Source organism: Alnus glutinosa, chromosome 1 (assembly GCF_958979055.1).
Source record: "Alnus glutinosa chromosome 1, dhAlnGlut1.1, whole genome shotgun sequence".
Taxonomy (NCBI): Eukaryota; Viridiplantae; Streptophyta; class Magnoliopsida; order Fagales; family Betulaceae; genus Alnus; species Alnus glutinosa.
Genome location: NC_084886.1, coordinates 53,308,885 through 53,335,666, shown reverse-complemented (window position 1 = coordinate 53,335,666; position 26,782 = coordinate 53,308,885). Strand labels below are relative to the sequence as shown.

The 26,782-nt window shown below is 38.5% G+C and overlaps 1 protein-coding gene across 7 annotated transcripts; it reads left to right on the top strand.

Moving 5' to 3' along the window:
• LOC133858335 (uncharacterized protein At5g08430) lies at positions 1-25,705 on the top strand. 7 transcript variants are annotated; one of them, XM_062293802.1, is made up of 9 exons: positions 1-201; positions 316-398; positions 4,588-5,328; positions 5,741-5,853; positions 6,737-6,796; positions 20,584-20,634; positions 23,070-23,152; positions 23,504-23,760; positions 25,146-25,705. In XM_062293802.1, the coding sequence occupies exons 3-9, from the start codon at positions 4,656-4,658 to the stop codon at positions 25,544-25,546; spliced, it is 1,638 nt and encodes a 545-aa protein (XP_062149786.1). In that variant the 5' UTR covers positions 1-201; positions 316-398; positions 4,588-4,655; the 3' UTR covers positions 25,547-25,705. The 7 variants fall into 7 exon arrangements, with proteins under 7 accessions (XP_062149786.1, XP_062149784.1, XP_062149787.1 ...); XM_062293800.1 differs by having other exon boundaries at positions 4,573-5,328; XM_062293803.1 differs by having other exon boundaries at positions 4,551-5,328.
• Positions 25,706-26,782: the final 1,077 nt, after the last annotated feature.

Sequence of the window (26,782 nt, the reverse complement as noted above, 5' to 3'; positions counted from 1 at the left end):
TGTTGTTTATTTCCTAAAGCTAAGCGTTATTCTTGAGGTTTGAGGCGTTGATCGGGAAGTTCAGAGGCGGTGGACACGCCTCTCACCTCCTCTCACGGCGGAGTTCCGAACTGCTGGTCCCGCCATATCCGGTGGTTCGCGGGTGCTGCTGACACCACGATTGGGCTTCCCTTAAACAGCATCATCTTAACCATATTAGGGGTAAGTTAATTCTCGAATTTTCAAGGTTTCTCGTTGGTTAATTGTAGATAGTAGTGGTTGAACGGTTTGCGTTCCTGTAACGGTTTGGGTCAAATTTGTTTGGGCTTTTTGAAGGATGGAGTGACACTTTGTGTTCCAGACACTGTGTTCCACGCTGTGAGTGGCGCGGTTTTTGGTCAGGGAGAGATTCTGTCACGGTATGCCTTAGTGTATCTCTTTGTTTGCTTTACTTTCAGAATGAGTACTGGGAAATTTTTGTGCAGTCATGCTGAAATTTCCCAGATGTATCCTTCCGGTTTGCACTTGTATTGGTTTCAATATCAAAAGACGGGCTATCTCCCTTCTCGACCAGACGAAGGAGATATGAATTCAATACAGGCAGAACCCCAAAAGAGCCCCATTCGCTTAGCTACATGAACAAACTGCGGATAGCTATCAAAAGATAAACTACATCCTACTGTAAAGACATCTATCTTCTTCTTGCTTCCATCCCTTTTCCTTGCTTCAAAGAGGCACTTACTCAAGGAATGAAGGAATTCTTAAACCTGCCCAGTAATATAGTAGTAATGCCTTTCCCAAAAACCACTTAACAATTCAACATTTCTACCCCACTGCTAATGTGGATTCCTCTTCTGTAGGAAAAAATACATTACAATAGTTGTTACGCTTTAGAGAATAATAACTATGGTGGGTGTTGTTACTCTATAGGGGAATACAAGAGTTGTTACTCTAGAGGGAATAACGTAGGTTGTTACTCTAGGGGGAATAATCAATTTTGATTGCTTCCATCTGCCTATCAGCTCTTTTTTAACTGACCTGAAGGGTTGTTTTATATAATAATTTGGGAAAAAATTACATTTAATTATTGTGCTACTTACAATTGACACACTTTTTCTGTTTTGAAAGCAAAATGTAAAGAATATAACACATCTGATATCATGTACAAACTCCTAAAGTGGTTTCCGATACAAAAATAGCCATATTCAGATGGCTCCTACTCTTCTCTGCAACCAATGATGCAATGATTTCCTTGTGACCTTTAACCTCTATAACAGCACATTTAGTCTCAAGACACAGTGGTATATGTGTTTAGATATTTCTGTTGTAATTGGTAATTTGGTGACTAAAAATAAATAAGATTTGCATAGATAGCACTTGATAGGTAGTCTGCTTTTTACAGTTGAATTTGTATTTTAGAGCATCTGATCCATTATAACAGAGCTTGGTCCCTCTGCTTAAGATGTAACCTTATCATTTTATAACGTGGGAAGTTGGATTTCATTTGACATATGACTAAAGCAGGTTCCATCATTGGCCCTTGTAACAATGTTACATTACATAAAAATTTAACTATGTACAGAGCAGACAATATTTTCAACGCTGAATATGGTAATAGTTATAAGTATAAAATTTCCAAAGTAGCCTGACGCAGGCAAGTCTCGCGTCCGACGATCGTACATGGGCTCTCACTTCGCCTGGAGATGACGTCAGCGATAAAATCTGGGGAGGCTTTGGGTCTGTCATCTCCTAGGGGTGGGTCGTCTGGCTGCCTAAAGATCATTCCAGTAGTTCATTCAGTCAAGCCGTCCTCCCATTTCGTCTTCCCCGCCTTGCCGACTTTGGAGCTGCTGCCTCCGGTGACTCTGGTTGCTCCTTCGGCTCTAGTAAGGCTGAATGTGAGCTCTGGCTTTTCCGGTTCTCCCGCCTCTATGCCTTTTAGGTCGAGTGGTGCTGGTTCCAGGGATGCCTTCGACCCTCCTCCTCTCTTGCCGGTTCCGGAGATGTTACCTCTGGTGTCTCTAGTTGCCCCTACGGCTTCGGCGAGTCCTCTTGTTAGGTCTAGTACTTTCGGTGATCTTGGGTTTGATGCTGCCCCCTTGCCTAGCAGCTCTGTGTTTGTTGCTGCCCCTTTCAAGGACGCCTACACCCCTCCTACTCTCTCAGGGGCGGCCGAGTTGGGTGAGAGAATTCGCTTTTCTCTCCCTGTGTTGCAGCTTCTTAAGCCATTTCAACGTTACTACCGGAGGGCTAGGGAACTCAGGGAAGGCCATTCAGTGAAGTAGAACGATGTGTTACTTGTAGATTCCTTGGAAGCTTCAAAGAAAGCTGAGGATACGATTCCAGAGCCTCCAGTGAAGAATTTTGCAGTCTCTGTGAAGCAAGGCTTCCTTACGAAGGGGTTTATCAACCCTCGCCCGACTGTGTTAGCCCCTCCCGCTTCGCATCGGGAGGTCAAGGATGTTAGGGTGGTTGGACCTTCCTCTCCTCCGAGTTGTATCATTCCTTCTTCCAATGAGGGCAATGGCTTTTCCCAATCTTAGGATTGGCCTGTCAAGTTTAATCATAATGGGGAGATAGTGGTTTGGGAGAAAGATGTTGATTTTTGGGATGGGATGCCCTTGGATTGGGCGTTGTATGGTGTTTATGGTGAGGACTCCTTGGCTATCTTGGATGCCATGGAAGAAGACTTTCATCGGGACAAGATGATAGCATGCCAGAAGACAAAAGGCAAGAGGGAACTACTAAATCTGAAAAGCTCCATCAATTATGGCGACGCATACGCCTCCTCTTGGCGTCGGAAAGGCAAGGTTCACATGACGTAGGTTTGTGTGCTTTGGTGGGTCTTGAGGATTGTTTCCGGGTCTTAGGGTTTTTTTTCCTTGTGTTTTAGATGGGTTCTTTTGTGGGATGGTTTTGGGCGTTCCTTTCGGGTTTTGTAGGTTAGCTTTGGTTGTTTCTATGTATACTGCCTAGCGTATTTAGAGGCGTATTATGCTTTTTTAATAAAATTTTTACTTTTTAAAAAAAAAAGCTAGAACAACAGGAAAAAAAAAAAGCTGTAGTGGTAGCGGCGCGGAACCGCCAGAGATGACATTGAGAGACGCAGATTCTGCCGGTGAAGCCAACGGAGTGGCGCGTGCACGGAGAAAATGACCCAAATGCCGTAGATCTAACACCCAATCTTCCGAAACTCACTTGGCCACACGCGCCAGAACAACGCGTGGCAGCCACCCGCAGCATCGCCGACGGTGGGGAAGAGCCGGACAACGATGGAGATTCCACTAGTGAGGCACGAGCACGGAGAGGAGGGCCCAAATACTGTAGATCTATGCCCCAAGAAGCAAAAGCCATGCACACTAGCGCGGCGGCCAACCACAAAAATGTTGACGATGGAACAGATCGGAAAAAGCCGATGATGCCTCGGACAGGACGCATGAGCGTAGACAAAGACCCAACCACCGCAGATCTACACCCAAAAGTAAAGAAACCCAAAACAAAAAGACCAAAAGGAAGAAGAGAAGCTACAGATCTAAATAGGAAGAGAACCGGATGAGGAGGAGGGAGGGAGACTCTCCTCCCTCCCTCCTCCCTACTGTTGTCAGCCATTTGAAGCTTCTCATTTAACATGGCCTTGTATTCAAAGGGTTTGAAGGATTCGTGACCAACACCCCCTTTAACTTATAGCTAGGCATCTCCAGTGCACACCCAGTAATTCTGAAGTCATTTGAACTCGAGCAAAAAGACCCCATGCCCTTTGAATGATTCCGGTAGTATTTTGAACTTCAACATTAAATGATTATTAATGTCATGCAAATATAGCACTTGGGCAAAATATTTATAAACATGCTTGATATTGGTATAAGGATATTATATTTATACTTATCATTGGCAAATACAACTATTAAAAATATGACTGTTAGAAAAATGACAGATTTAACAAAATGACCGTTAGAAAAAATTTCGTTTGAGAAAAAATGACCGTTGAAAAATTTGCGATAGAAAAATGACCGTTTTAACAAAATGATCATTGACAAATATGACCAAATATGACTGTTTGAAAAAAAGGATAGTAAAAAAATACGATAATGAAAAAAGTAATAAAAAAGAATAAAGAAATAATATAGAGTTAATAATAGATAATTGGATGTATGGTGCCTTTTAAAACTCATTAACTAAACTAGATAAAGTGGGTTTTGGTTAGCTATTTTACATAAAAAATTTACATAAGCCATTGGGAGTGCTCTAAGATCCTGTTTGGCTTCACGAATGAGAGCGACTGAACTGAGCATTAAGGGTCTTGAGTAAACAAAAATAGAAGAGAACAAGACTTTTATATGCGATAAAGGTACAAACATTTCCCTAAAATGGCCCTTAATTGAGTCTATATGCATATTTCAGTAATATAACCAGCAATAAATAGTATACTTATACTTCTATAGATTTAATCCATTTATTTTAATGACTCTCTATTCGGCTTCACAGATTACAGTTTTCTTTTTCTGTAATTAAAGACTGAATTAATGCCCTCAGCTTCACTTTGATGTCTTGCATATGTCCAATTGAAGAAGGCTGACACTCATTTGATTTTAGAGCATTCTGATACAGAGAGATTCTTCAAAGCTCAGCTACCTTTCAGCATCTGATAAAAAAAAATTGTGTATGTGTGGGATAAAATGGATGGCGGAGTGGAATCTGCACCGTTTGAATGGGTGGAAGAATATAATGGGCATCAATATGAGACTCCTGTGAGAGCGAAAAGGAAGGCAAGATCAAAGAAAAAGGAGTTTCTTGGTTGGGGGTCGAGACCCCTCATCAAATTCCTTGAATCGGTTGGAAAAGATACCAGCGAGCGCATATCTCAATCTGATGCTGCCACCATTATAAATGACTATGTTAATGAGAACAACCTTCTTCACCCATCAAAAAAGAAGAGAATTATTTGTGATGAGTGGCTCCATTCCATTTTTGGAAGGAAAACAATTAGCCGTAACAAAATCCATCACTTGCTGGAACCACACTTTACTGAGAACCAAGAGGACTCAGATGATGATCTTTTATACAGCCCCGGCAAGAGTAGGAATGCTTTGGAGATATATGAAGACAATATCTTGAGTTCAGAGAGAAAAACCCATCAGAAGAAAAAAGTTTTGGAAACTCCAAAAAGCTGTTTTCCTGCCATAAATCCTCACAACATTAAGCTTGTCTACTTGAAAAAGAGTCTAGTTGAGGATCTTCTCAAGGACCCTGAAACCTTTGAAAGTAAACTAATAGGAAGCTTTGTGAGGATAAAATCCGACCCCAATGATTACTTTCAAAAAAACTCTCACCAGCTTGTGCAAATTACAGGTAATCTGCGAATTTCTATTATTTCTAATGTTTCTTGTTGTGTATCAAGCATTCATTATTTCTTGGTTGTTTTGTACTTCTCTTTTCTTTTTTTTTAATAAGTATTTTGTACTTCTCTTAAATGATCATAATTGAACTTTATATGTATATATAAATCCTGGTTCTTATCAATGTACTACTGTCTCTAAATAATTTTGGTCTTGCGTCTACCATTTCACCATGGCATGGCATCTTGAAAGTGACTAGTATTCCATGAATTTCCTTTGTGTGCATTGATCAGCCAGTGATAAATAATCCAACGGCTATTTGTGTGTGGTCGTTTATGTTTTATTTTATTATATGTAAAATGTAACAGCATTATGTGCTGGTCAATCCGTATATGTAGTTAATGGTTTTATTTTGTATTCCTTAGGTCTGAAGAAGGCATCTGGAACCGGCAGTATGAATACAGAAGTCCTCTTTCAGGCTTCCAGTGTGGTAAAAGACATCCGCATTGGCATGCTTTCAGATGATAACTTTTCTGATGTAAGAGTTTTGCGAATTAATTTAAGCTTTCAGCTTTGAGCTTAGTTTCGCAAATTACGTGTTGGTCTGCATTTGTAGGCTTTCAGTTGATAACTTTTTTCCCCTGCATGCTTCCTCCTTGACAACATTGAGCCCTTGACGGGAACCTTACTTGGGGCCACTTATTGCGAATTAAATTTTGGACTTAGGGCAAGTATTAACATGTTGGTCTGATCCATTTTGGGTCTCATCTATGTCATTTGCCCAAGTATCACCATGTTGGTTGTCTTTTGGAGGTCTCACCTTGTGCAACGGTAATTCAGTAAAGGTGCTTTGGGAGGAGGTGGGGGAATGGATCAGATACCATTTGGAGTCAGTTGGAAGGTTGTTTTCTTTTCCCTTAGAATTGTCTTAGTTCAAATCCTGGCACTCTTGAGTGAGCGATTCATGGAGGTTTTGGTGGAGAGGGATAGTCTTGGATATGTAAGTTGAGGAGAATGTATGGTCATAGGTGGGGTAAATGGCTTTCTGGATGTTTTTAGGGATCTCAGTTGGTAAGTCCCTTTCAAGGCATTGCAATTGGATCGCATATCCTTACTGGTATACTGAACATCGTGGTCTTTATCACCATAATCATCATCCCATGACTTGACATTTTCAATTTAAGCTGAGGTCCTTTCAGGATTTTCTTTTATCTCATGGTAGAAAAATCTTTGTAGACCCTGAGAAATAGACATAAATGTCTATATAGGAAGTCAGAAGTTGGTGTGACTTCTCTGTTTGCTGTGGACAAAAGATTTGATTTGTTTTGCTTGCTTGCTGCTTTTTACTTTGAAAATTGTTGTCACGTACATTTGTGCAATTGTGCTTTTTTGTGTTGGCTGTCTTAGCTTTTCTGTTGCAGGAAGAATGCAGGGATTTGTGTCAGAGAGTAAATGATGGCTTGCTCAGAAGGCCAACAGTTGTAAGTTTTCTTTTTCAATTATCATTTGAATTGTTTACTTATCAAAAAAAAAAATATCATTTGAATTGTTCATTTATTTGTTAGTGTTGTTATTACTTGTTTGGCTTGGTCAGAGACATGTATGTAAACTATGATTTTGTTTTTTTGTAGACTATGATTTTTGTTTTTTTGTTTAAATTATACTTCATCTGCCTGAAGTCCATCTTATTAACATCCGTGTGCAATTCACGTGCTTTGAGAAAAATGTGGCACTTTACACAATCGTTCTCATTAAACTGTCATTATCAACACCACATCAGCATTTTTTTAAACTTTGCACACTCTCTTTCCATTTGAAGGCCTTTATTTTTTAATGGGCCACCAGGCGTGATATCATTACTTCCACCATTGTCCACCATCACCCACTTCCAGCCACCTTATCATCTTCATCATTGCCAAGACTGCTATCATGGCATCAGAACCATGACCACTATTGTACGCCCATAAATAATTAAAGATGAAAAAAAAAATTGAGAAATGATAATAAAATAATAAAGTATTACTAAAATGCATGTCACGACCATAATAGGGTCAGGCGTGATAAGATTGAGTTAAAACATTAAATGTTTAGAATCGGGATAAAAGAAGACTTAGAAAATCTTGGATCAGATTGTCTCGTTCAAACGCAAGAATCCTCGTTCAACTAGCGACCTGCAACATGTGGTGGCAAGAGAGAAAGTGCGAGAAAAGATCTACAATCCAAAAAATCAGATGAGACAAAATCAAACGACAGCGTTCGACCGGAGAACATGCCATTCAAACGGGAGAATCTCCATGTGGCATCACCAAATCGTGTGATGACAAATGATCAACAGTCCAGATTCAATCATGTGCCAACAAGACTGATTTGATGCGTGTTAAAATGCTGAAACGTCAAGTGGCGTTCGAAGGAGTATTGACTGGAAGGAATCTCCGCATGTCAATTAGTGTGCACGGTGAGACATGGCATTGATGAAGCCTAGATATTTTCATGCTGGCACAGTGCCCGTCAAACAGCGACTATCCCATTCAAACAGGAGTGCACAGAGACGAAATTTTTTCCTATTTAAAGGCTCATAACATTGGGGAAAGTTACAAAAACTTTCCCTTTCATTTTGAACAAATAGTGAGGTTGCTTAAGAGTAAGTTTGATATAGTGAAGCCCTGCAAAAGCGAGTATAGGAGTAAGGAACCCATGAAGAGAGGAATTGTTCACGGAACATTCTCGGAAACCCTCACACTCTCGGACAAGGATCCTCTCCATTTAGTTAAATAGGGAGGGTATAGTTGTCTTTTCACATTTTTACAAAATGTGAAAAGACAACTATACCCTCATTTTTACACTAAATGGAGAGGATCCAAATTCCACACTCTCATTATGCCCATTCGATGAGTAGCTTATAGTGTTATTATAATGCCCGTATAATTTTATAACTATACCATAAGTAAACTACTGACAATATTGTCGTACCAAATGGGTGGTTGTACTACTTTTTTTTTTTTTCTTTTTTTTTTTTATAAGTAAGAAAATCTTATTATAAAAAGCATAAGGCACCCCTAAGTACACAAGTAGTATACACAGAAACAACCCAACTAGCCTACAAAAGAAAACTAACAAGAATCTACGCACCCATAACTCTCAAAACCCACAATAAACCCAAAATACAATAGAAACTCCCATCAAACCCCCAAACAAGCTCTCAGACCTGCCCCAAAGCGCCCCAACCCAACAAACCCCCGAAACCCACCAGAAACCCTGAACAACCCTCCCCAAAAAAGCACACCAACAAACCCAAAACCCAATAGAGGTACCCAAACCCGAGCCAAAAACAAACCCACAATACAAAAGAAGTGCCAGAAATATAGGGATTTTTTTAAAAAAAAAAAAAAAAAAAAAAAAAAAAAAAAAAAAAAAAACTTAAAATTAGATGGTGGCACGTGACACCATGTCCGCCAGCCAGTGCAGCACGAAAACACCATCTGACGATGCAGAAACTGTCGGAGAATCCATCAAACAGGTGCGTGTGTGGAAAAGAGGTCCCAAACCCTGTAGATCTAACTCCCAAGCTTCAAAAAACTCCTTCGGCCACGCGCGCCAAGACGGCACGTGGCAGCCGCCCGCAGCAGCACCGACGACGGGTTGGAGTCAAAAGACGACAGAGAACTCCCAGAGGGGCATGTGCACAGGAAGGAGGTACCCAAACCCGAGTCAAAAACAAACCCACAATACAAAAGAAGTGCCCAAGTTTTGTTAAGATGAAATGAGGATATAAAAATGGAAAATTTTACAAACTAGGGTTTTGTTCATAGATTCGAAAGTCAGAAATTTTCAAACGTAAAAGACCAGAATTTTAGCTGTATGTTGATTTAGGAATGATCTTAGGATGAAAATGAACGTATTAGAATGATAACAATTAAGTAAAAATTTGACTTCTACATTGATATGCATGATCTACACATCACCATTCGATCCCTGTAGCAGATTCTCTGGCAGTATCGAGGACGCCTGTCTGTACTACAACTAAGGGTGTAGTTGCAGTGCCTCCTGTGAAGACTTCTGCGGGAATGGCAGTTTCTAAGAAGAAGGGTTTCCTTCGGAAGGGATTTCTCAACCCGAAACCAGCTGTGTTAGTCCCTACCACTTCTCATTCCTTGCCTGTTGAGTTGGCCTCGTCTTCAACTCGGGAGGTAAAGGATGATGGTGTGTTAGGGTTTCCCTCCCCCTCGAGCTGTTGCAACAATTCTTCCTTCGTAGAGGGCAATGGTTTATCTCAGTCTCAGGAGTGGCCAGTTGGGTTTGATCCATCTGGGGAGGTTATTGTGTGGGAGCAGGACGACGAGTTTTGAGATGGATTGACCTTGGATTGGGCGATGGATGGTGCTCATGGTGTGGAGTCCTTGGCAATCCTAGATGCCATTGAAAAGGAATTTCATCGAGAGAAAATGTTAGCACGCCAAAAGAGTAAAGGCAAGAGGGAGCTTTGGAATTTGAAAAGCTCTGTTAACTATGGCAATGTGAGCACACCCTCTAGACGTTGGAAAGGCAAGGTTCACATGATGTAGGGTTGTGTGGCTTTTGTGGATCTTGAGGTTTTGGGGTTTTCGGGCTTTAGGGTTTAGGTCCTTGTGTGTTTGTTTGGGTTTTTTTTCTTGGGCTGACTTTTGGTTGCTCCTGTGTATACTCCCTATGTACTTAGGGACTGCTTGTGCTTTTTTAATAAAACTTTTCTTACTTATAAAAAAAAAAACATTCGATCCCTATAGACTGGGACAATTCTAGAGAGCTTCGGTCGATAGCCAGTCGAAGTTCAACCAAGATAAGAGAAGAGTTAGATCTGAGAGCCTCGTTCGATAACCGGTCGCTATGCGGTTGAAATCTGTTCAAACGGGACTACCCAAAACAAAAAGGTTAAGACTTTTCTAGGGAAAAGGGGAGGACTAATAGGACTAAAGTAACCCTTAGGATTTAGATAAGCGTAAGAAGTCTAACATATAGTTATAATGAACGTGGAAGCATACCAACATGGTATTTTCAGGAGTTAAGTGAAAAGGATAAGTTTAAACTTCTATACCTTGCACTGCAATATTTTACAAATGCATGTTATGTGAGTGTGATTTTTATCAGTGATATTGAACCCTGAATATTGGAATTTAAATATGAAACTATGCTATGATGTGATTTACATTGTTCAACGGAAAATGAGTTTAAAAGAAAATGGTTTTTGATAAGAAATGAGGTTGGAAGGAAAATGTGGTTTTTTTGAAAAGGTTGTGAAAACGAGAAATGAGTAACCCAGCAGTTAGGTAGGGGAAAAGAAAAAGCCTAACAACCTGATGGTTAAGTGGGGTTATACACATAGCACCCCGATGGTAGAAGGGGGAGAAAACACTAGCAACCCGGTAGTTAAGTGGGGGGTATATGCTTAGCAAATTCCGACTGTTAAGTAAAAGTATACACTTAGCACTTCGATGCTAGAAAGGGGGATAAAAGGACTAGCAAACCCGGTGGTTAGGCGGGGGGGAATATGCCTAACAAAATGTGTAAAGAATGTGATATGTGATCAATACAATGTTTACGTGGAATATGCAAAGATATGATACATACCTGTTAATGTTTAGAAGGATGTTTTACATTATAACATGTTATAAACTGTTTTACTCGCTTATGTTTGATTTTATTACTAAGTATATACCTCTCTCTAAACGTGTGACTTGTAAAATGGTTGACATTTTATGAACAAAAATTATGTAAAAACCATGCATTGTGATAGCTATTTTACAATCACTAGAAAGATGAATTTTCATTGGAAAATAAGGCTCACATCACACATGTAAAAGGTCAAAACTTATATACGTGTTGAGCCATGGACTCACATCCACCAGTAAAATTGTGTAAATTTTACAGATTTCACCAAAGAGGCTGTCGAAGAAGACCCATACATTTCAGTTAGAAGCTCTAGTATTGTGTGGTTTGAGATGCGTTTGTGGTTTCAAAAATTAAAAGAAAAATTTATACTTGATTTTCTTCCGCTGCGAGTGTTAAAGATATAGTAGCACCACGTGGAATTTAGATTATTCCACTATATGGCTAATATAAAAGCCGGGGCGTTACAACTATGCCTTGAAATCAAATTGGCATATTCATCATACTGATATCATATTTCTCAAACTTTATACTCTTTAGCATATTCATCATACTAATATCCTACGAGGGGATGAAACCATTTTGTTGATCGCAACTACCCAATTTGGTTGGCTCATACCAAAATCCACACTCCAATTTGGTCGGCTCATAGCAGCAACCACATTTTGATTATGAAGCATGAGTTCGGGGTGCCTTACGCTTGTTTGTTTCTTTGTATACTTTCTGTGTACGTAGGAGCGCCTTATACTTTTTTCAATAAAATTTATTACTTGTAAAAAAAAAAAAAGATATCCTACGAGAGGAGAAGTAGCCCTTTCGTACTTGATTTTCTTCCGCTGCGAGTGTTAAAAGATATAGTAGCATCACGTGGAATTTAGATAATTCCAAAAGCCGGGGCATTACAACTATGCCTTGAAATCAAATTGGCATATTCATCATACTGATATCCTATTTCTCAAACTTTATACTCTTTAGCATATTCATCATACTGATATCCTACGAGGGGAGCCATAGCCCTTTTGTACTGATATCCCATGAGGGGAACCATAGCATAATGATATCCCACAAGAGGAACCATAGTGTTTTCGTAGTGATATCCCACAAGGGGAGCCATACCATTTTCGTATTGATATCATACAAGGAGAACCATATCATTTTCGTATTGATATCCCACAAGGGGAACAATAGCATTTTACCTTTGCTTTTCTCAACACAACTTTCAAAACATAAACATATTTAATAATCCAAATGGTAAGAATATATCCACTTACTTGAAAAGAACATGTTTACTAACATGTAATAACATGCAAAACACATTTAATATGTTAAGAACACATAGTTACTTGCAAGAAGAACATGTTAATATGGCAAGAATGTATCCACTTACAAATGCATGTGAAAACACATATGTTAAGAATAGTTACATAAACTTGTTCACTGTATCCGTTTCTCTAAGCTTTTTACAAACTTTCATCTTCCTCAGAATTTCTTTAAGCTTCTTCTCTCTAGATATTAGAAGACAAGTGAAGGAGAAAACTTCAAATTTCAACTTCTGAAACTCATTATTTATTGAAAAAGATTCAATCTCGTTTGAACAAGACATGGCAGCTACCCAAGTGCTGCATTTCCAACTCAGCTGATTCTTCCTCCAACAATTGTCTCGTTTGAACGAGCCTCTTTCTCGTTTGAACAAGATTTCCTTAATCACTAAGAAATCAAAATTTTGGCGTCAATTTTTCATTGACACTTGTCTCATTCAAACGAACCTTGTTCTATTGAACTTTCCTTAGTCATTAAGAAATGAAATTCCGGCATTCTGACACATGGAAAACCATTCTCATTCGAATGAGATCCATCTTGTTCAAATGAACTTCTGTAGTTTGCGCATATGGTACTAAAAATCGGGCATAACTTTTGCTATAAGTGTCAGAATCGCGCATATGACCTCAATTCGGTAAGCTCTTTTCGGCACATGCCGTGGTCACCACGCTATGTCTGGTGAGTGAATTTTTGGGCTCAAATCCGTCATTTTCACCTCTAAAACTTCATTTAAAGTTATTTCCTACCATTTCTAGGAAATAGTTGTTTTCTCTGTAATAGAACACCTAAAGTACCGAACACCTTTGTTGTATAATTTCCACCGTGCCCATTGGTGAGCATGTATTGATATATATAGAATTACAGTATATTAGGTTAACTACAACTCTATCTCTACCTCTCTACATTTGAATTCACTCTTATCTCTCTATCATTGCATGTTGGATCTTATCTTTCTATCACAGCATGCAGTTACATGGTATTGTAGTTCTAGTATAACTCTAAGTTATCTCTCTATCACTAGTATTCCGGATGGGATGATTATCTCTAGGCTCCCTAGACTTGAGTATAGGATGTTAGTCTTTAAGGGATAAGTTAGATGCGTTAATACCCTCCCGCAAGGCCAACGGGGGAGAACGGACGTTGAGCTTGAAACACAACCTTTGAAACTGAGTGGAGATAAGAGGTTTGGTCAGAACATCTGTTAATTGGTCCGAGCTTGGAATGAAGAGTATTTCCAAAGATTTATCAGCAACACGATCTCTAACCAAGTAGAAGTCGATTTACACATGTTTTGTGTGTACATGAAAAACTGGACTAACTGACATGTATGTAGCACCAATGTTGTCTCACCATAGTTTTGGTGTAGAAGAGAGATAGATACCGAGTTCATGAAGAAGAGCTTTAATCCCAAGAAGTTCGGCAGTGGTGTTGGCAACTGATTTGTATTCTGCCTTTGTAGAAGATCGTGAGACAGTGGGTTGTTTCCTAGAGTTCCATGAGATCAAGTTCGAGCCAAGTAAGACAAAATAGGCTCCTGTGGAGCTTCTATCATCTGGGCAGCCTGTCCAATCAGCATCCGAGTGCTTGTAGGCTGTTGGACTGTGTTCAATGAAGCAGAAAGCCGTGAGATATTTTGTGCTTTAGGTATTGGAGAATCCTTTTTACAGCTTGCCAGTGTAGCTTAGTTGGTCTATGCATGAACGGGCAGACATGGTTAACAACTTAACAACAAACCCCAAGTCAGGCAGTGTCAATGATAGGTATTGTAGGGAGCCAACAGTGCTGCGATATAGGGAAGGATCTTCCATTGGATCACCTGCAAAGGCTGACAAAACCAAGGTGGCTGCCATAGGGGATGTGATAGGTTTGGCCTCCAACATGTTTGTTTTTTTCAATAAATTCAGAATATACCTTCATTGGGGGAGAAGCAGACTTGACCTGACTTTGAGGACTTCAATCCCAAGAAAGTAGTGAAGATCACCCAAATCTTTAACAACAAAGTCGACACTAAGTAGCTAAAGAAGTTCTGTAATGGCAGCAGGTACAGAGCCGATTATGATGATGTCATCTACATAGTTGAGAAGGTACATGGTGACAGATTTGTTGATGTAAATGAACAATGATGAATCTGCCTTTGATGATGTGAAGCCAAGTTGAAGCAGTTTTTCACTCAGCCTAGAAAACTAGGCGTGGGGAGCTTGTTTTAAACCATATAGGGCCTTGTGGAGCTTGCATACATGTTGTGGATAGCTTGGATTGATGAAACCGGGTGGTTGCACCATGTGTACATCTTCAAACAAGAAGCCATGAAGGAAGGCATTCTGAATATCTATTTGTTTGAGAGACCAACCTGCAAAGTAGGCAATAAATAGTGCAGTTCGGATGGTTGTAGGTTTAACAACCGGACTATAGGTCTCACCATAGTCAAGTCCAACTTGTTGGTGAAAGCCTTTGGCAACCAACCTTGCCTTGTGGCGTTCAACCAACCCATTTGCCTTCTTTTTGAGCTTGAAAACCCATTTGCAGCTTACTACGTTCGTGGCTGCCATTGGAAGAACAAGAGACCAAGTCTGGTTTTGAAGGTATTGAATTCCACTTGCATTGCAGCACGCCATTCAGGAATTGTGACTGCATTTGAGAAGCATGTAGGCTCCACAAGAGCGGAGTCTTGGACAGTAGTGCCCAAGGTACAAGGTACCTGATTGTGCCAGTGAGCTGCCTCTACTGTACAATATTATTTAGGGCCTTTGTGCGCATAGGGTGAATGCGAGATGGAGGTGCTGGAATGCTAGAATCCGAAATAGTCACACCTGGTTCTGCAGAAGAAGACTGTGACACAAGAGAAGAAGATGCTGGAATGAGATTGGATGCTGCAGAGGGAAGTGCAAGCCGAGTATGAGCATGTGCTGGAATATGTAGATGAGGAATAAAAGGAGCAGGGGGAGCAACAGGGGGCTCGGTGGGTGATGATGCAGCAACAAAGGGAAAATGATTTTCATGGAACACCACATCCCTTGAGATATACATGCGGCCAGATTCATTGTGATAGCACTTGTATCCTTTGTGATTAGGACTATAGCTAAGGAAGACACATTCTTTGGAACATAGAGAATTTATGAGAATTACATGGACGAAGATTAGGGAAACATGCACACCCAAAGATCTTGATAAATGTGTAATCAGGTGTGCATTTAAAGAGTTTTTGAAATGGAGACTTGTTTTTCAGCAATGGAGTGGCCAGCCTATTGATGAGGCAATAGGAGGTAAGGCATCCCTCATCCCAAAAGGTTTTTGAAAGATTACTTTCAGTTAGAAGAGCCAATGTAGTGTCAATGAGATGGTGGTGTTTTCTTTTAGCGCATCCCTGTTGCTGCGTGTGAGGACATGAAATGCGATGGATGATGCCAATAGATTGAAAACAGGTGTTGAGGTTGCGATATTCGCCACCCCAATTTGTTTGAACATTTTTAATCTTTGAATTTAGTAAGCGTTCGACCATAGCTTTAAATTTTAAAAAGATAGGCATAACATCAGACTGAGATTGGATGGGAAAGACCCATATGAAACGACTGAAAGCATCAATGAAAAACACATAATAACGATTACCATTGATAGAAGGAATTGGGGAAGGCCCCCATACATCTAAATAAATTAAATCTATAGGGTTACATATGCTGGAAGTAGAAATTGGAAATGGCAATTGATGTCCTTTGGCTTGAGAACAGGCAGTGCTAGGAGTTGATGCCTTGTTGGGGATGACTGGAAGCTGAAACATAGATAGGATTCTGTGAATTGTGCGAAGAGTAGGATGACCTAAGCACTTGTGCCAGTGATTGGTGGAAGCTCGTTCATCTACAAGGGCTTGATGATTTGTGGAAGAAGTAGACGAAGGATGGAGTTGGTAAAGTCCATCCTTAATTGGGCCTTGATTTAGGGTGATCCCGGTTTGACAGTCCTTAATTACAAAATGAGATGAATGAAATTCAAAGAATACAGAATTATTAATACCAAATTTTTGAAACTTAGAGGTTTTTGCAAATTAGAGGAACATGAAGGAGTTGTTTAAGGAGATATTGACAACGAATAAGAGTTAGAAATGCAAAATCAATGTGAGTTATAGGCAAACTTGTTCTATCTCCTACACGAATCTGGTCCTGCCCTTGATATTCCTTAGTTGATAGGTTGAGGTGTTGGAGCTCACTAGTAACATGATGAGTCGCCCCGACATCGGGGTACCAATTTTCCTTGGTTGTTAGGGCAAAAGAGGAGTAATAGGCCTGGGGATGCTGCTGTGATTCTGATGAAGGTGTTGATTCCTGCCTCTGGTAGCATCGAGCGGTTGTGTGGCCAATCCTGCCACAAAACTAACATATAGGCCGGGAAGAGGGAGCAGGATCATTGTTGAAGTAGGAACCACGTCTGTGGTTGCTAGATGATGATCCTCGACAACGAAAATTGTGTCCACCAGATGAGGAGTCTCGGCCACGGTAGCCTTTGCTTTAGGCATGGGAGACTGAGAAGAATAATTGGCAGATGGCTGAGGGAGGTCGATGGAGGGGAGTTGTTGCACAATCTGCATCTCATGAGCTAGGAGATGTCCATATAGCTCATCAATGGATAAAGGATCCACACGGGTTGTTACAGAAGTAACAAATGGATCAAACTCGGTGCCAAGGCCTTTGAGAAGAAAGGAAACCCTTTCAAAATCATTGAGGGGCTGTCCAGCAGTAGCCAAAGTGTCGCTTAAGGTTTTAGTGATGGAGTTATTTCCCTTCTTGACCGTGGCTAGTTGGAAGTAAATCTGCATGACACAAGCCCGGGCTTGAGAAGCAAACATGGTGACCAAAGTGGTCCACAGAGCAGTGGCAGTAGCACAACCAACAGCATGAACCACATATGGTTTAGTGATGGTGGAAATGAGGACACTAAGGATCATTTGATCCCTTTGACACCACGCAAGGTATTCTGGATTGACCATGATGGTAGGAGCACCAACAGCAGTGCTAGAATTCGGAAGAATCTGGACAAGAGGCTGAGATGAGCCATCTAGAAACCCGAAAGCATCTTGACCTCTGATGTAGGCAAGGATCTGTGTTCTCCAAGCCATCCCTTTGGACAATTTGATATGCAGGGAATGATTCATGTTGGGAACAGTGAAAATAACAGAATTAGGGTTGGTTGGGTGGGGCAGTGAAGCCATGACAGAAACTGAGGCTATGGAAGCAACCAGAGAGGTAGGTTCAGGGGCTATGGAAGCAGTAGGAGTAGTAGGTTCAGAGTCAGACATAAGGATCAAAACATTGGTCTATATGCTGCTCTGATACCATAATAGAATACCCAAAGTAACGAAACCGTTGCTGTATAATTTCCACTGTGCTCATCTTGATGAGCATGTATTGACATGTATAGAATTACAGTATATTAGGTTAACTACAACTCTACCTCTACCTCTCTACATTTGAATTCACTCTTATCTCTCTATCATTGCATGCTAGATCTTATCTTTCTATCACAACATGCGGTTACATAGTATTGTAGTTCTAGTATAACTCTAAGTTATCTCTCTATCACTAGTATTCCGGATGGGATGATTATCTCTAGGCTCCCTAGACGTGAGTATAGGATGTTAGTCTTTAAGGGATAAGTTAGATGTGTTAATACTATGGAGCGGCTAGGGTTCTCTTTTCCTTATTTCTGCAAGATTTAAATTTATATCTATTACTTCTTGGGCTGGTTGGTGTTCTTTAGACTCCCTTGGGTCACACGGAGTGGGGCTTTGGAAGAATATTAGGAAGGGGTGGAGTTTGCTTCGTAGCCATACCAGACTTATTTTGAGAAATGGATCTAGGATCCGTTTTTGGGACGATGTGTGGTGTGGTAAGGTGAGGTGCCCCTTAAGGAAGCTTTCCCAGTTTTGTATGACATAGCGCATGACAAGGATGCACATGTTGCAGACCATTTGGTTGTGGTGAGCAGATACTATCAGTAGGATGTTAGCTTCTTTCGAGCGGCCCACGACTAGGAGGTGGATGTTTTGGCCTCCTTTTTCTCTTTGTTGTACTCAACCAGAGTGGATGGTGATGGGGAAGACCAGCTCTGGTGGTCTCCCTCTCACAAAGGAAAATTTGATGTTAGATCTTTCTATAAGGTTCCTACTTGCAAAGAGGATATTCATTTTCCCTGGAAAAGTATATGGCAGACCAAGGTTCCCTTGAAAGTGACTTTCTTCGCTTGGACGGCAGCGCAAGGGAAAATCCCCACCTTGGACAATCTCAAAAAGAAGCGTGTCATTGTAATTGATAGATGTTGCATGTGCAAAATAAATTGGGAGTCTATGGATCACCTTCTTCTCCATTGTGAGGTTGCACGCACTGTATGAAACCCCATCTTTAGTCACTTCAATCTGTCTTGGGTTATATGCCTCTTCCGGTGGTAGATTTATTCGCTTGCTGGTAGACAGATGGTCACTCTTAGAGTGCGGTCGTGTGGAAGATGGTTCCTTGTTGCCTTTTGTGGTGCTTGTGGAGGGAACGCAATGATAGACAGTTCGAGGACAAAGAAAGAACCATTGAGGAACTTACTTCCTTCATTCTTTGTACTCTTGGTCGGCTGCGTCCCTCGCACCTTTAGTGATTAGTTTTAATGATTTCCTTGTTTTGTTTTATTCTTCCTCTTAGATGCATTTCTTGTATACTTCTTGTGTATTTGATTGCACTTTGCACTTTTTAATGATATTTTTCTTACTTTTCAAAAAAAAAAATATCTATTACTTCATTTCATTAGCTCCAAATTCCTAATTTTCTTCGGCCTTTATTTTTTCTAGGTATTACAACTATGCTACCACTATTGCGAACTTATTCAAATCTGAGACCTATCCCTGACCCACCCCATCCTTTTACTGCTAAGGACCACAGTTTGATTTTTTGCTCCATAAGTGAGTTAAAATAGCTGAGGCCTTAGGACCCTAGGTAAAAAGATATCCATTTCTCATATGGCCTTCATTTAAGTGCTTTATTACAATGTACTTTGGAACTTGGTGGTTGAGCTCCATGAGATGAATTTGGCAACCTTGGGAAGTCTCCGCATGTTTAAAGTTCTAAAAAATTTGTCATCTGCTAATTCCAGTCCTATGTTGTCATTGCATTGCAGATAGCAATATGCTCATGAAAGGTTCACATGGATTAGGTCTCAACTGGTTGGGGGAATGATTGTAACCCCCTGGGATATTATGATAATGTCTGCATGATGATATAAAATGGATGTTTAGAAATCCAACCCAAGTCACTAATGAACAAGGCCAAGGGAGAGATGGGAAGAGGATAAGAGGATAGATTGCCTTTGGCCAACATTATAATGGCAAACTTTGAAAGTTTTAAAAAAGCAAATTTCTAAAGCAGATCCACTTCGCTGTTGCTGAACGATGAGAAAGCTCTGCATTTTTGTTGGGAAAGTTATTTGTAGATATTACTTCCACTTATCAAAATAAAAGTTTTGCTATCACGTCCATGATTATTTAATTATCTATGGTTTTCTTCTCCATGCAAATAAACATATAAACATAGTGAATTATGTCTAACATTTTATTTTACAAACATGTACACATATTTCTGTATGAGAACTTATTGGAGCTGGGAAAAAAAAGAAAGAATCTTTTCCTTATCAAATTCCAAAGGAAAAGAAAAAAGAAGAAACTAGTATAATTATTATTTTTTTTTGGAATTTTCTTTGGAAAGTTGTAGTAATAGTGATAATTGCTTTGCCAATGGCCTTTGGTTATATGGCACCTCCTCTATCCATAAAAATGGGGCTGCATGCAAGGTCAGTAGTTCAAGTCCTATGAGGCATATGAGTTGTATACCTTATATAGAAAAAGAAAAAAAAAAAAGAAGCAGCAATAACTGCAATCTGTTAGTAAGGTGGTTGGAATTGCTATTGATGTTGAACGCTATTGGGATCACTGATGATGTATTTTCATTGATACTTCAATATGTTGTTGGAATTTCCTGAAATTGTGTTGAAATATATTGATACTTGCACAAATCGGAGATGCTGTAACTTGTAAGTTTATCGATTTCTTGACATATCAGCAGATGTTTAATTTTTTACATCTGGTATTTGAGTATTTTATACCATCAACAGAAGGATATGTTGCACCGGCAGATATCTTATGGGCTTGGCTTTAGAATCAGTTGCCTCTTTGACTGTCTCTAGTCTCTTTTTGCTTTTTCTCTTTTGGTTTATTTCTGGTATTTCAGTTTTTTGCTTGTACTTCATTTTACTAATGTACTTCTTAAACCTTTTCTAGGTGGAGCTTCAACAAAAGGCCCAAATCTTGCATGAGGATATTACTAGGCATGTAGGTATTAAATTAAGTGTACAAAAAATTGAATATTAGCAAAGAGATTGACTTGCACTTTTCTTGGCTTCTGGTCTCATTATTTTTATTTTTCATGTCAGGGCCAAATTTGTAAATATTAATGTTGATATGCCAGGAAGAATCTGATATAATTAAGAACAAGCCTATGCTAATGCCTTTGTCTGAAAAATATGAACATTTTCTTGAAAGTTGCAGATGGCATGGAATTACTATTGAATTTTAGAGAAATGATATAAAGAATGGAATTAATATTGAATTTTATGGAATTACTATTAGCCTCTTGCTGTTGCAATAAAAATTTATAAAATAACGAGTATATCATGTTTAATGTCAAAGATTTCATTGGCAAGCATGCACTATGTTCGGAATCCCATTTATATGCTGCCTCTTGCATACAATAGTGAGCTTTTGCAATAGAACATAATTCAGGATCAGAAGTTAGTACTTTTGCCGGCGCCGTGGAGAAAATCTTATTATGAACTAGAATGGAGATGGTTTCAATTTTTTTTTTATAAAGTTTGGTCTTTGCTATTGTATTTAACCAGGGAACTACAAAGATCGGTAAATTCTGTATCATAAATAAGAATAATAAAAACATTTATTTCAAATCTTAATCAAAATCTGTTCCCTAGAACCCAAAGCTCTAACATTTTAAAAGCAACCAAGTTATGATTAAAAGAAAAAGGGTATCAAGAAAGAGAAGTCTCATCTGGAAGAAAGTAAAAAAAAAAAAATCCACATTTTATATGCTGAAATTTAGCAAAGAACATGAAAAGACTCAAAGGTGCGACACGGTTTCTTTGTAGCACTTGGGTGTACATCTAATCATTACATTGATAAAGCAGAACTGAATTAATTTTAGAATGTAGTATGTTGCTTAACAAATAATGTTGCAGAGGAAAAAGATAGTATTTAAATCTTGATTAAGATTTGTTAATATTATTTGTTGATGGAACTTTATTGAAGAATATTGCGTTGATAGCAAATATACTATAAACATAAAGATGTGAGGAATCATACATTTTGCAATCTTTTATGGATAACAAGATTATTGTTAGATTTATCAACAGAATACGGACTGATTATCGATATTATTTTTCAGACTATTAGTAAACCTTATTGACTACTGAAAGTATTATTCACTAGCACAAGAAACACAAGAAATTATGACCATGGAAGATTTTTAAGTTATTTGAAACAATAAGTATTGATGATTTGTTACAGAGTATCATCTAATGGAATAGAATATGAAACAATATATTTTGTAACAATTGACTTATTAAAAAAATGATAAATGAAATTCGTAACAAAACAAGCAAATGATTTGTGCCGTTGTTCCCATCCAAGTGGAGGTGAGGATGCTATCTTGAACTCCTCCAGAAGTCTATGAAGTATTGATTGGGTTAATGTACGATATATTTTAATACTTAGTGTTGTTTATTTAAATATAACTTTTAGTCCATGCACTGATGGCAAAATCGGTTCCTTACTTTTGCACCAAATAATCTATAATATATTGGCTTTTAATTATTCATTCTAGTCTGTTTTTTATGGTACCAAAATGTTTTGTTTAATAGTAAATTCTGTAATCGTTACAATTTGTCATTGGATATCTCTGTAGATTATGTTTTTGTTTCAGAATCAATGGCAAACAATGTTGATGTTAATTTTACCAATTGGGGCTGTAAAACACTGAATTTTCAGTACGACACAATTATTACCCAAAATAAATCATTCCTGACAACAAGTGATGTATGATTCAAACTGATGAGAGATATCCTAATTATTTGTGCGTTCACTTATTTAATTATTTGCATTATGTCTAAGTTCAGTTTGTGCAAAAGCTAAGTAGGTCCTAATTTGTGCATACCTTTTTCTCTTTTCTTTTCCCTGTGTATAAAATGAATTCTTAATGAATATAAATTGGTGTATTTTGAGCTCACATGATGTAAACAGGAATATCTGCATCCACAATTATCAAAAAAAGAAAAAAGAATATTCTCAGCAAAAAATTGAACTTTACTGAGTTTATAAATGAAATTTCTTTTAATGGATATTGGTTCTATCAGCTTCTCTGTAATGTCTGTGATGTACTTGGAGTCCAGAAATATACTGATTTTTGAATTATACATGATTCTTCATTGTTGGTGCTTTAATTTTTATTTTATTTTGACAACATGCGCATGTATTAAAACTGTCTCAATATTTTATTATAGTACTGCATAAACTTTCTTATCCATAAATAATATATCGTGGAGCTGTACGTTTTTGCCCTAACTTAAAAACATTAATTGCAGTGCCTTCAATGTGGGGCTGCATGCTTATCAATTCAACCATGATTTTTTTTTCTCGTACTTTTGGTGTTATTGTGATTGATATATTCATCAAACTGACCCTTTGCACATGATGTGGAGGTTTTATTACAGTGGCTTGCAAGAGAGATTCCTTTGTTACAAAACCTCATTGATCGAGCCAATGAAAAAGGGTGGCGTAGAGAATATCCTTTTATGTTATTTTTAGATTACACACGATGGTTGAAAATTTTGGCTATCTTGGTGCGTATATCTCATCAAGTGATGTATGATGGATTTGGTTTGGATATGTGATTTAGTCATTGGTTACACTGTTAACCAGAATCATTTAGGTGTGACGGGTGTTCTATGGTTGGTTCATTAAATTGTTGCATAAAAGGATTTCACGAGTAGGAAATTGAAGTTTTAGCTTTTTCAAGGTATATTATTCTGAACCTTTTTCATCTGAAGCTTTTTTATTTTAATTTCAATCTCATAATGAAAAATTGTTAGTGAACTTGCTCGTAAAGCATTGTTGGATCCTTAAATTGATTTACGCTTGATCAGTACCTGGAGAAAAAGCAGCTGCTTGAGACTCGAGATGAACAGTTACGGCTGTTGAGTGAGATTCCAGAAGTAATTGCAGATGAAATAGAACCACAAGCTATTCCACAGGATAATCCAGATAATGTAGAACAAGAAAACAGTGGTTCGCCTAGGTCAATCCTCAATGGAGCTTCAGAAATTCCTATTCTTGTCATAGCAGCAAATGGAACTGCATCAAATTTGACATCTCCTAACATGGATTTTACAGGTGCATCATTCATTGATTTCATTCCTTGAGGTGCCTTTCTAAAATGGTTTAGCTCCTCTACTCTCTCTGTCCACATGATCACATGCACATTTTTGCATTGTTTCGTGTGTGTTGCACATCAATCTTCAATAGTGACTGACCTGTTAGGTAAGAAACGGAAGAAGGGAAATGCATTCCTTTATTGTTAGATATATTTGGATATATTACAAATTCATTCAGATGATGTTATATTTGGATATAGTACAAATTCATTCAAATGACGTTTGGTTGTTACATGAAAGTTGATTATTGAACCTGTGAGATATGTTTCTTTTTTTTCCTTTTTGTTTTTCCATGGCAACGAAAATGATTCCTTGTGTTAAGTCACATAATGAAAGAATCGATTTTTATGTCAAAGATTGTGGTTATGTACATGTATGTTCTGATGCAATGGAAATCTAAATTGACTCACTTCATCTCTACATGTTGCAAGCTTCCCACAGCATCATAAAATATGCTGCTTAAGCTGTGTGATCAGTTGATGTTTTTACTTAGACACTAGGTATCCATTGATTACCTTTGAAGAGATGCCGGGGGGGTTTAAAAAGGGATTGTCTTTTTAAAAAAAAAAAAAAAAAACAAACAAACAACGAAAAATTCCACCTTGGTTTTTGATGACCAGGAAGAAAAGCAATCTTGGGAAACTGGGATGTGAGAAAAATTGCTTTCCGCATAACTGCCAATTTGACGCTTTTTTCCAAAATTACTTTTGAGGGGCAATTTTGGCTTGTGGCACAACTTAAAACAAATGGACCCATTAGTAAGAAAAAAATTTCTAATTTTTGTAACAAGCTGAGTCAGCTGACCATCATGGACATTTATATTCTAGGGTTGGACTCAAGATAGTTAATCTTGGGAAACTGGGATGTGAGAAAAATTGCTTTCCACATAACTGCCAATTTGACGCTTTTTCCAAAATTACTTTTGAGGGGCAATTTTGGCTTGTGGCACAACTTAAAACAAATGGATCATTAGGAAGAAAAAAGATTCTAATTTTTGTAACAAGCTGAGTCAGCTGACCATCATGGACATTTATATTTTAGGGTAGGACTCAAGATAGTTAATTTAATAGTGAGGGGAATATAAGTCATCTTTTTTTTTCAAGTAATGATCGACTATGGTAGACTCTCATTCTATCTTTGCTCATCTTACAATTCCATAGGCATAGTGAAATAAGTGTTCTATCTTCAGGGATTCCATTTTTTTTTTTTTTTTGTATCTCAATTATCCTTTAAATTCCATTTGTTTCATCTTTGAATATTGGGTTCCTTCATAAACATAGAAACTACTAAACATTGAACCCTTGATTCTTATCATTTGCTTGACTTATGATGATTTTGTTGCAGAGTTTCAACATGATGTTATTGAAAAACAGCCAAAGCAACCATCACAGTTCATAGACATAAGTCATGGTGATTTACAGCTTGCAAATGAAGAGGAGAATAAGGGGGGTCTGCAAATGATGGAGAAGCAGGTAATGAGCCCTCAAGTGATTGATGTGAGTGATGATGAGGACAATGAACCACGGGGTATTGGAAAGCAAATTCCCGAAGACAAGCTGGGAAGCTCGATGTGGCATTATTTAGATCCCCAAGGAGACATACAGGGCCCCTTTTCTTTAACATGCTTAAAACGTTGGAGTGAAGCTGATTACTTTCCTCTGGATTTTAAGGTCTGGAAGATGGGTCAAAGCCAAGATGAAGCTGTATTGTTGAAAGACATTCTTCAACAACTAGACCAGAGTTAGTGCTCAATCTGTAAATTCTGTTTTAGATTTGCAGGCTACTGATTGATCTCTGATCATATCAAGAAATTCGGACTCATTTAACTAAAATTATGAGATGTTGATTTTCGTATTCTATAGATGAGAATGTGTAATTGCCAAATAAAATGATCCTTTCAGTTATCCTGTACTCTCTTGTGGCTTTGGCTATCTTGAATGGGACTTGTTTGATAAGTGGAGGGTGATTTCTGGTTTAATATTGATTTATTTGAGCAGTCAGACTGTTGTTTTCGATAATGTCGAGACGACTTTCAGATACTATAGAAATCCTTCTCCTTCCCCCTGAACTTGGCAATAAAAGGTGATTAACCTTCCCCCATATGAGGATCTCCTAAAAAAATTTTGTCGGAATTTCAGAGGAAATGAAAGATGGAGGTTAGGACCTAGGTGCCCCGGGCAGTCCAGGTTGCAGGGCTCACCTGCCTGACTCAGGCTCCCAATCCCTCTCTGATTCCCTAAAATTTAGGCAATAAGCCAACAGTGGGTTTTAGTGGATCGTCGCTTTTGTAGGTGACCTTAATGAAATACATGCCGACATAAAGTACTCACAAATTATTTCATTGAAGTCTTTACTATTTAGTATTTAAGAAAAATAAAATGAAAATTCCAGGTTTCTCAGTCAAAGACTGTAGATGACAAATTAGAATAGTCTCTTACACAGGCTGAAGGATGTCCGATTGAATGTCTAGATTTTTTCATGCATTTCCCTGCGTCTACTACCTCTCCCTCCCTCCATCAAAACGTGCACTAAAGTAATTAGTTGATTATTAATTGGTTTTGGTTTTTTTTTTTTTTTTAATCCATTTATCCAAAGAAAAGAAACATCACGTGGATCTTTTAAAAGATCACGAAGGGCAGAGATTAGGGAAAACAACCATTAAGAGAGAAATATGCTGCCCAAAGCCATCAAATGGGCTTCTCGATTAGCTTTTCGGGGGCAAGCTGGATTAACCAGTAATCCAGCTTGTGTGACGCCAGAGACGATCGCAAGCTTCTTCAATGACAGATCTCAACATCCAATCAGGTTCAGAAGTCCGATGAGAATCACTCTCTATTTTTATTTTTATTTTTTGATAAGAGAATCACTCTCTATTAGTGTTATTAAGAGTACTACAATTTTTATTATAAGTTCTTTAGAAACTATTTCATAGCACTATAATGCGGCAATTCAAGCAAAGTTGTCTTGGTTTGAGTAATTGT